We start from the raw sequence: 10,871 nt of genomic DNA, 5'->3' as shown, positions 1-10,871 counted from the left end.
ACCTGCATATATCCAAATGTAAATTCACCCTGTCATATCTATACATAACCATATGTAAATTCACCATCATGCCTCATCTGTTCATGTGAAAGACGTACATTGTCTTTTTTATATCTTTATTTTTAGCTGTATTGTGCTTTTTAAATTCTCATTCTTCTTCCTTCATGCTTCATTTGTATCTAGCTGCTGCAACATGTAAATTTCCCTGGTGAGGGATCAATAAAAATTTATCTTATCTTATCTTAAAAGGGGGGTATTCTCTTACTCACTTACAAGTTAAACTAAGCCGGAAAGGACTGGATGGCAGCCAAGCAGGTTTATCTGTAAAGCACCTTATAATACAAAGAGCGTATTCAAAGTGCCTTACAGGCAAAGGTTACAAAACAAATAGAATAGAATATGTAAAATATATAATACAAAATAGTACAGCAGAGTAAATAACAATACACAAATTCAGAGAATGATTCAAACTGATTGACTAAAACAGAGGGAAAAGATAAAAGGTACGAAAAATAAGAACGTGAAGGATAAAATACAAAATACAACACAGTAAAGTTAAATTAAAAAAATAAAATAAAATAAAAACAGTAAACACTTGTTAAATAAAATGCATGCAAATGTATGGATAATATTCAAACTAATGAACTTAAATAGCAGGAAAAGATTAAAAAAAATAAAAACGTGTAAAAGATAAAACGCACACAAAAAACAGTACATTTAAACTAAGCAAATGACAATAAAACAGTACAGACTTATTGCATAAAGTACACAACTTTATAGAAAAATTAATGCAAATTGACTAAAACAGCAAAAAAGACGGAAGACAAGTAGTATATGAATGCATATGTGAATAATAGTGTGGAATTAAACTCCATTGTATAATTAACTAACTCAACAATTTCCAAATATGTTTTGGTCCAAGACTATTCGGAGACTTATAGACAATCGGAAGCATCTTAAATCCAGTCCTATAATTTAATAGAAGCCAGTGCAGGGACCTTCCAGAGTGGGAGTAATGCGTTCCCTCTTCTTGTTTCAAACAGCAACATCTGAAACCTAATATTTTCCACCTGAAAGTGGCTTCTGTCTGTCAGTCTGTATGTTCCCATGATTCACCTTCTAACACCTCGACCTGAACCTGACACCGTATCAGTGTTGAAAAGCAAAACAAGGATGTGAATGAGAAGTTCTGCAGTTGCACACTGAGCGCAAATGTCCCCTATTTTTCTTTTTTTTCATCCCTCCTGTGAAAAATGGAAATTTGGCAGAACAAGCAAGGCAGGAAATCAAAGCAATGTGTATGCTCAGATACACAGCTGGCCTATCTCTGTTCCATCTGCTTGTTGCACACACAGGCCTTTCATATGTCTATCTTAGTGAGGACATTCAGTGATGCAATTTATCCCCAAGCCCCTTATTCTAACCTTAAATCCCCACGACTAACTGCACAGTCCAAACCTTTACCCTAAACTCCCCCTAGCTTTGCCCTTAACCCCTCAAACAGCCCACAGGAGGGGCGCAACCAAGTGAGAGCAGGCGTAAATGTGCTCAGTTTACCAAAATACCCTCAGTCTGATGCTCTAAAACTCTTTTCACAAAGGTATTTATGCATGTTTAGTAGAGTTTATGAGCTGATCCAAGCAGCCATGCATTTCCATACTGGCCCTGCCCACAGCACCTCTACATTTCCAGCCTACACAAAGCACATTGATCCACGTGGTGCTGAGTCATCAGCCCCCACCCACCAAAACTGCATGACTATAAGAGAGAATGGGCTGGTATATTTAGGCGGTCTGTCTCTGCTCCTAGCGGGCTATTTATAGCTCCAAAAAGGGTATAACAATGACGTACAGGATTGGGGATCAGGGTTGAATGCTGACAGAGATTACTGAGCAAAACCGAGGAATTGCTCACCACCTCGTCACCACCACAAGTATTTGGAGCGCGGGGTTAAAACTAAAGGACAATGGATGTTATCAGAACAACAACAACAACAACAAAAAATCTCTCCCTCCTAAAGAGTTCAACACAGATTTGCAGCCAAGCACATTTTGATTTCAATCACTTCAAATTGGTATGATCAATAAAGACTTTTCTATTCTTCTGAATTCCAAGATTTTATTTATTTATTTAAATCAGATTGTCGCTTTTATTAAAAACAAAACACCAACACAAACAAAAAAAAGAAAACTCTCAGTCACATGACAGGAAAATCTGACTTTTCTTTCCACTATTTTCACTTCCTGGAAAACTATTTATCATCCCCGATGACTTCATGCTGCACCAGCTATAAAAAGAAGTTTCCACTCACTAAAACTAACACAACCTTTTGGTCACTCATTTGTACCTGCCACTCCCATCAATTAAACCTGCCTCTGGGTTTCCTAACTGATAGCCAGTGGATTTGCACTTTAATAACTCCTCTGGGTGTTTTGTCATGGCCGGGGGTTCTGGTTCAACAGGAACTGCATCAGATTGGGGAAGCAGGATTTTCTTCTCAACACGAGAAAGCAAGAAAAAGCACCTCCCCTGTAATGGAAGAAATGTAGGTCAAAGTGGTACAAAGTTCTTTCTCTGCAACACCTGCTATTGCCGGAGAGCAAAATTACCCCTCGCGGCTTTAAAGTTTAAATTAGAGACGACATTGTTGGCTGTAGGAATTCTACTTGGAGGTTTTACCAGTTTGTGCACTTCGAGAGGGATAAACTTGACAGTCGATGAGCCTCTGTGGGTTGTGTAATTTCACAGCAGAAACACAAGAAGCGTGATATGACACAGCAAAACCTACCAAGCTTCATTTTTTTTCTGTGTGAATTAGACTCGCATCCGGGCTGGGGACCCAGACGGTTCCTGTTGTGATGGCCATTTCTGCCATCCCAGCAGTGCCAGGGCAAACATCACAGTGAGTAATGAGAGGAACAGACCGAGGGAGGCAGGAAGGGAGGGAGGGAGGAACGAAAAAACAATCCCCAAAACAGGAGAAAAACGGTCCTTTCATCAAGAGACATGCCACAGACTAAATCTGCCTTTTTCTATCTGTCCTCATTTCTCTCTCCTCAGCTTTTTTTTCTTTTCTTCCCAGTTCTCTGCACAGTCTTATGCCTTTTTCATGTTTCAAGGCTGTGCTGTTGAAGTTGGAAGACCAGTTTAACTATTGCTTCATTTAAATGGCCTTGAGGTACAGCAGTTTTTTGACAGAGTTGGCTGAGCACATACATGGCAAGTTGGGGCTATGCCTTTAGACACTGTCAGAAAAAAACAACAACACACACATCTACAAGTGTTTGTGTTGTCTCTGGTTTAAAAATGTGCCCGCCACCAAAGCAGATAACACGTACAGCTTGAATAACAGCAGGGCTTTGGTACACTTTGTCCATTAGTGTACTCAGCTGCCTATTATATGCTGTCATTTACACTTTACATCCTCTACTGTGCAGCAGATTCTACAGCAATGCCGCTGTGCATCCGATGGATTCCTCATCAAAAACACTCAGACATTTATCAGATGTGTCTTTAATAATGCACTAGAACAAGACTTGGAGATAAAAGCATGGGGTGTTGCTAACCTGCTTGCACTCCCTTTGACATCCCGGTAAACAATAGCAGTATCACTTTCTGATTTTGAAACATCATTAAAACATTGGCTAGTTTTTCCACTTTAATCTCATGACACGTGTGCTCGCTTTGCGTTGTAATTGTCGGTTTCCTCTGTTTGATTCTGCACATTTGGGCCTGCAGAAAACAGGAGTTCTGGCAATGCAATCCAAGCGCTCATATTGAGTTTCTGACTTATTATTGACCTCCTGGATGCAGATTGGAAGCTTTCAAGTGTGCACAAGGAGAGGTTGTTCTTTCACTATTTTTAGAGGTCCTTTCCTTGCAATTTGCCGAGACTACAGAAACTGAAGGCTATCGATTTAAACGTGCAGGCGGTTACCTAATCACTTTCTGCAGCTTTGGTTCCCCCGGCTGCAGAGGGAAACGTTTTTTTGTAAATTTGTTTCCGTGTGTCTTGGGGCAAGAGTTCAAGATCGAGATGTGAAACAAGGTGTGCTTAAAGTTTCAGGTGTATGAAGGAAATGAACAACTTTCCCAGCTTTCAATGCTGTTCTCACTTCTCTCTTTCTTTTGTTACTTCAAGTACGTATTGGGTCATTGACACTCCTGGGATCACGTATCTAGAGCAACCCCAATCTTCCTACTTTCTCTTCTGCCTATTTTCTGACTAACATCCAATCTCTTCATCTTTAGTCGTCTAATTGGAAATGATCTTTTGGTCTTGAACTCTGCATCCAGTAACAGCGTCCTCAGAAAACTCTTTCCTTCTTTACTTCCTCATTATCTGTGTAGTGAACACTTTAAAATTATTAATGAGCAAACCAGATGTCTGCTATGAATTATCAAAGGAGCTGCACAGGCTGATAAATTAAAGTCACGTCCTTTTTTTTTTTTTCTTTAGTAAGCTCCTACGTAGGGCCTAAGCTGGCTAACTCGCGCCCATTAATATTGCAAATGTTAAAAAAGAAATAGGCCAAAATCTTTTGTGCTATTTCTTTGTCTTTAAATATTCACGCTATTCCCACTGCTTTCCCAGTCGCCGGACCGTTCTCTGTTGTTTTGGGGATGTGGGAGTCTTTTGTATGGCTAATTAACCTAACCGAGACGGCTTCTATTGCTCAGCAGTCTGGTGGTGGCTTGAAAGTGAAAAGCTGGGGGAAAAAAAGGGAAGACTGGTGATGATCTGTTCTGGCAGAAGTGTGCAAAATTAAATCCACAATAATGCAACAGCCAATAGTAATGGTGCCTCTTAGCTGTAAAAAAAAAAAGGCGGCCAAAGATATATGTTTCCCCCTTTGGGTCAATCAGTGTCACAGAAGTGATGGGATGTAGCTTCTCAGCCATAAGAAATGATGTATGTCTCAACGCTGACAAGAGACTCTTAACCTGAAGACCTCACAGTGGTGTTTAATGGTTTAATGGACACATCCTGGTTATTACACGATGTCGGTTGGGACTTTATGATTGCCGGTCTCTCTGCTCAGTGGTAGTCACCTTCTCTTACTTGAAAAACTTCCTCACAGCATTTTATAAAACGCTGCAGTGTGAAAGTGTCCACAAGTGAAGCTTTGCAAAGTCAATTTAGGTCTGTAAAACTAAATACATTTCTGTATAGAGTTTTAAATTAATAACAAATGCAATCTCCAAGATTTACACTTTTTAAGTTAAAAGTAACTAAAAATAATCGTTGGATCTACTTCAATGCACAGCGTATGTGTTAGAAAGACTCAGTATATCTAGAACATAAAGATGGGCACCCTGTAAATAATAAACACAGCTCGACTTTGTACCAAATAACATTACAATCTTCTGTAATTAATCTTTTTCACTTTCACTTCATTTTTTCTAACCTTAATAAAAGATAATTCTTAGTATTAGATGTCAATTTTCTTTCCGTGATGGAAAACATTGATAAGCCTGCTGATAAACTTTTTGCACTGCTCGGTGGTTAGCACCGTTGAGTTGCAGCAAGAAGGTCACCAGTTCATGTCCTGGTGAGGACACCTGGGATTTTTTTTTGCGTGGAGTTTGCATGTTCTCCCCATGTAGTGTGGGTTCTCTCTGGGTTCTCTGGCTTCTTCCCCCATTACCCTAGTGAGGATTAAGCAGAGTATAGATAATAGATGGATGGATGGATGAACTTTATCATGTTCACCTTTTTTAATTGTTCCTCGAACCATATTGGTCTTCAATGAACTCAAACATTCCCCACATTTACAGTGAGCTGGAGGTCAGACAGTGATTGAGGAGCATCAAGGAGGAGCAGCTGGTTCAGTCATGAGTTAGTACATACAATTCAAATGAGATCTGTTGATGTCCTGCTGCCCTCTGCTGGATAACAAAAATGTTTCATCAAACGTTTTTTTTCCTTCTTTTTTGCCAGCACTGCAAACAATAGAGAAGCAGAGGTACAGAATGTACTTATTTCAGTCTCATCCTGGCGTTTATCCCCAACAAGGGATAGACACAACATGAAAACCTGCACAAAAGCTATTATTATTGCTGATTCAGTCAAAGAGGAGTGACTGTGTGTCCATATCTGAGTGGATTTCATCCTATACTGTGCATATATTTTAAGAAATCCATCTTATTCTGCTCTGTCAGACACGCCCTTAAATAGAAAACAAAGGAGAACATTTCTATATTTTCAGCAAATTCACAAAGATAGCATTTATACAAGGACTACTATGTGTCCTCTCTTGTTAACAGAACTTAAAGAGGCAGATTTGTGTGTAAGAACAAACCTACAGCACCACACTGTGAAAGGCCATTAAGTTTTTTAAGTAGTTTATTTTTTTAATACGTATCTATATACATAAACATTTACAATGCACTATATGTTAGAGGTACAATCCATAATAACGCTATAGGTGTGAGCCATAGGAAACAGGTAGAAAAGCTGAACAGTACTTGATGAACGAATGTGTGCTTTAGAAATAATGCTGTTTGACGGGTAAAGGATCACGTGTAGTACAGCTGCAACCTGAATGGAACAGATGATGCCTCTAGGTAGGTTATTTAAGAGAAACTATATCTGATTATGATGAAACGGGAGTGAAAAATGAAGTTCCAGTGTCTTCTTTGATGCTGAAAACACAAGTGGCTCAGATCACTCTAACACTGAAAGGACATCATACTGTAGGTAGTTTGGCATTTATCAATGGTTTCTGCGAAGCTGAAGTGGATAAAGATGGATTTTTATCAAGCGGAATATATACAGCATGAAAAGGCATGAATAAAAATGGCACAATACTATATTCTTATGTTACTAGACAGTAACTGAACTGTTCAAAATACTAAAACCTCAAAGTACATAAGAGTAGATAAAAAGCAAGGTCTCCCCGTACAGTACTGTGATAACATAAAGAATGAGGAGTACAATTTCATTTCAGGCACATTCATCAACAATTGCAACTTGCACTGCATTCAACTGGAAGAAAGCAATTGGCACTTCAGAAGTGTATGACAAATTTCAAAAAGATTTAAAAACCTACAGGTTAAAATAGAAATCATCTTCAAAAGTGTTCATCAGTAAAGAAATACTTCTGATTGGTTGGCATGCTGAGGGTCATTCTGTAGCTTTGTGTATTCAATACAAGAGTAACACTGTGTAAAACGCCACAAGAAATATAATGCACACATATTGTGATGGTTAAAAAGAACCCTTACTCAGAACATCGTATAGCACAGTTTTTATACAAATAAATCATATAATTCATTCACTTCAATATCTGCAGTGTATACTTCACAATATATATTCAGAATAACAAATATCTCTCTAAAACACTGGCAAATATTTTCCCTTTTACAAGATATGAATACTACTGTTTTCTTTCTTTTTTTGTTTTTAATGTCATTGCAGAGTGAAATTGTCTCAAACATAACTGCAAGGATGTGGTGTTGAAGAGTGGTTTAATGATCCAGTGGACACTCTGGTAGAAGACACAGCAAAGTTGGAAATGTTGTGGCCTTTTGCGGGATGGCCATTGTAACAAAAGGTGAAGCAGAGGGAAGGAAATGTTCTCTCTGAGGTGCTCAGATGTTGTATTTAATGAATCCAAGCTGCTCCTGAAAAGTAAAGGCTCCTGTAAAATCCATTAGAACATTGGGAACCAGAGATCTTTTTTTTTGTGTTACACCATACTCCAGCTTTCCACTTCTTTCCTTCTCACAGTAGCTTTCTTCTGACTCCCGTCAGTTTCACCTCCTCACCACAGGGTGGCAGCTTTGTCTAAAATCCCTCTGGTGATTTAACTGTTGCTTAATATCCCACAAATGTGATGAATCGATAGTGGTGGTCTGAGTTCAGATGCAGCAGGTAGCTATGTTGTGCTCCACGAAGGAGGTCTAGCAGTCACAGACAGCAGGGTTTAGTCGTTTAACTGAGCAGGTGCTATAAAACAGTAGCTTCCTCCATGGCATTGACCCACCTGAAACACAAAGCGATGGAACGTTAAGACTTTTTACCATCATTTCTGTCTTTTTGTTTGGCTTGGGCTGAATTACAGAAGGAGTGGGAATTTAAAAGGCAGCGAGAGATCCACAGCTTTTGGAAGCAGATACTGATCAGAGGTCAAGAGATCTCAACCTCTGCTGTTATCCTTAAACTTTGTGGAAGTATAGTACTAAATTGTGCCAGTGCTCCATTAAAACTGCTACATGGCAAAAACAAAACGAAACCTCATCAACTCACTCTCTCCAGAACACTTTTGCTCATTAGCTTTAACCATTATGACCAATAAATCACATATTTATCGGATGATGATACGAAGGGTTTTGTTGTTTTGAATTTACAACTTAATGTTTTCGCCACTTCGTTTAGTGATTTCTCTCTCATTTTACATTTGGTAACTATGTCTCTTTCGTATACTCATCCCCTTCTCCTGTAAAGTACTTTTGAATTAACAGCCTGGTATTGATGTAAAGTGCGACAGAATTTTGCAAAAAAACATCTGATATTGACAGATAAACAAATAATCTTGATTAAAAAAAACTAAAAACCGATATTGGCTGCTTATCAACATTCTCTTTTTCACAACTGCTGGTGTGAATACGAATATGCATCTTTTCGAACTCTTTTTACAAGACAAACCCTAGATAATGAGGCTGTCAGTGAGTAACAAGCCGATCCAAATAAACTGTCATGGCCAGATATAATAATTGGTGCCTTTTATACAGCTAAAATTCAGTTGGAAGAGATAAATAAAGCTAAGGCCTTTTAATGAACACAGTCTGCCAACTTGATTGGTTAGCAGCCGCATAGGAATGACACAAATTGCCACATATTAATCAGACTAGTGCAGAGCCGAAGCCTTTAGCCATCTTTCACACACATTTTTCCAAAACATCTCAGCACATCTCAGCACATACATACAGATAAAGTTAACAAATTAAAGAAATAGCAAATATTTTGGACAGCAATCTTCTGGACATGGCTGCACACACAGCTCCCTGGTGGTCTAGTGGTTAGGATTCGGCGCTCTCACCGCCGCGGCCCGGGTTCGATTCCCGGTCAGGGAATGAGCTTTTAAGCAACAAGAAGTCACAGTGCATAAAAACTGGTGCTGACCTGCGTGCAGTGTGTTGATCATCAGCTCTGAAGGTGTAATAGAGCGTCTTCTTGTGGTACAAATGGAATACGTTGCTGCTCTCTTCCCCCTCTGGCCTCTCGGTCAGCTTGATGGTGAAGCCCTGCAGAGGAAGACTCTCCGAAGCCACTTTGTCCTGAAGAAATGAAACATCAAACACAGCACAAGTTAAACACAACAATCTTGCTGTCAGATGCAATAAGCAAAAAATTATGTCATGCTCCAAGAAGTACAAAGCACTTGTCAAGAGGAAGAGAGAGAGAGAGAGCACAGAGAATCCCTTGATTAGGCTTTAAGTGTTGTGCCCATGAGGTTGGAAAAGGTAGACAAGCGGAAATATGTGGGTTAAGTAGTTGTCATGCATTGACCAGAGGAGGAGTGGGATTGGATAAACATTGTGAGAAGATGCGACAGTGTGTGTGGGTGTTTCGGGGCTGGTGTGGGAGACTCTGTGCCCCCTCACCTCACGGGCTGTGAAGGTGTAGAGCACCTTGTCTTTGAGAAGGAACCACAGACGCTTCCACTTCCTTTTGCTCTTCTTCCGGCGCTGCAGGCTGCCGCTCATGGTGGAGCCTTCCACACCGAGTGACACCTGATGAAGTTTGCGATATATTAGACACACAGACAGGAACGCAGATGCACAACTGAAACCTTGGAAATTTATAAATCAGGGATTAAATACAGGTCTAGGATGGCATTACGCTCCTGTTATATGTCCAAATCCTGAAGATAGAGTGTAGAGAGATGAAGTGAACCCTTCTGAATACAACAGAATAGAAGCTTTATTTGTCATTGCATAAAACACATAGTATCAAACACAATGAAATTAGAGTTGCCACTCTTGGTCAGTGCTTTGAGACTAATAAAGATTAAGAAATATATAAAAAGACAGAAGAAACCCCCTTCATACTCTCTCTCTCACACATCCTCTCACCCAGCCCCAAGGACAGCACACCCTCTCTCACTCATATACTCCCACCTAAGTCCATACACTACACCCCCCCACAAAATGCTAATCCCCCCTCCCTCGTCGACAAAACAAGACGCTCTCCTGCACAAGTGTATAGGAGTATAGCAACCATAGCAGCAGCAGACTGTAAAGTGCCTAGCGATAAAGTGCCGAGTGATAAAGTGCTCAAATGCAACAATGTGCAGAGATACAGTTGATCATGGCAGATGAGGGGGGGCGAGGTGTTGGGGTGGTGTGTGGCCAATGTCTGCAGAGGGATATTGTTTCTTTTTAGTGAGCGTATGGCCCAGGGGAAAAAGCTGCTGGAAAGTCTGGTAGTGCGGGCATTTATTGACCTGAACTGCCTGCCGGAGGGAAGCAGGTTTAACAGGTGGTGGGCTGGGTGGGCGGAGTCTTTGAGAATGGACCTGGACCTGGAGAGGCAGCAGGAGTCGGCGAGCTCTTCCAGGGAGGGCAGAGGGCAGCCTATGGTCTTTTGGGCTGTGGTTATGACCCTCTGCTTTAGTGTTGGTGGACCAAGTGAGATCTTCGGAGATGTGTACCCCAAGGAATTTAAATGACGCCACCCTGGTAACCATGGTAACCATGGAGCACCACACCAAGCAACTTCAGCTGTTATAACTCCAGACATTACAGTACACGTCTGGCCATGTTATCAGTTCCCTGGTGGTCTAGTGGCTAGGATTCGGCGCTCTCACCGCCGCGGCCCGGGTTCGATTCCCGGTCAGGGAACACCTCTTTACTTACTCATCAAT

The 10,871-nt window shown here is 40.5% G+C and overlaps 1 protein-coding gene and 2 non-coding genes across 4 annotated transcripts in view; 2 read left to right on the top strand and 1 right to left on the bottom strand.

Moving 5' to 3' along the window:
• Nucleotides 1-6,328: 6,328 nt before the first annotated feature.
• fgd5a (FYVE, RhoGEF and PH domain containing 5a) overlaps nucleotides 6,329-10,871 on the bottom strand; it is a 41,385-nt gene continuing 36,842 nt past the window's right edge. The window contains exons 19-21 of one of the 2 annotated variants that reach the window (XM_008285425.1): nucleotides 9,610-9,738; nucleotides 9,128-9,282; nucleotides 6,329-7,988 (exon numbers count right to left, since the gene is read on the bottom strand). In XM_008285425.1, coding sequence (XP_008283647.1) covers nucleotides 7,952-7,988; nucleotides 9,128-9,282; nucleotides 9,610-9,738 — 321 coding nt within the window. In that variant the 3' untranslated portion in view covers nucleotides 6,329-7,951. The remainder of the gene's footprint in view (nucleotides 7,989-9,127; nucleotides 9,283-9,609; nucleotides 9,739-10,871) is intronic. The other variant, XM_008285426.1, reaches the window with a different exon arrangement.
• On the top strand, nucleotides 9,007-9,078 carry trnae-cuc (transfer RNA glutamic acid (anticodon CUC)). The gene has a single exon. It is a non-coding gene; the product is annotated as a tRNA-Glu (tRNA).
• Nucleotides 10,777-10,848, top strand: trnae-cuc (transfer RNA glutamic acid (anticodon CUC)). The gene has a single exon. It is a non-coding gene; the product is annotated as a tRNA-Glu (tRNA).

Source organism: Stegastes partitus, unplaced genomic scaffold (assembly GCF_000690725.1).
Source record: "Stegastes partitus isolate 25-593 unplaced genomic scaffold, Stegastes_partitus-1.0.2 Scaffold402, whole genome shotgun sequence".
Classification (NCBI taxonomy): Eukaryota; Metazoa; Chordata; class Actinopteri; family Pomacentridae; genus Stegastes; species Stegastes partitus.
The sequence above is the reverse complement of the archived record's forward strand: the minus strand, read 5'-3'. Positions and strand labels throughout refer to the sequence as shown.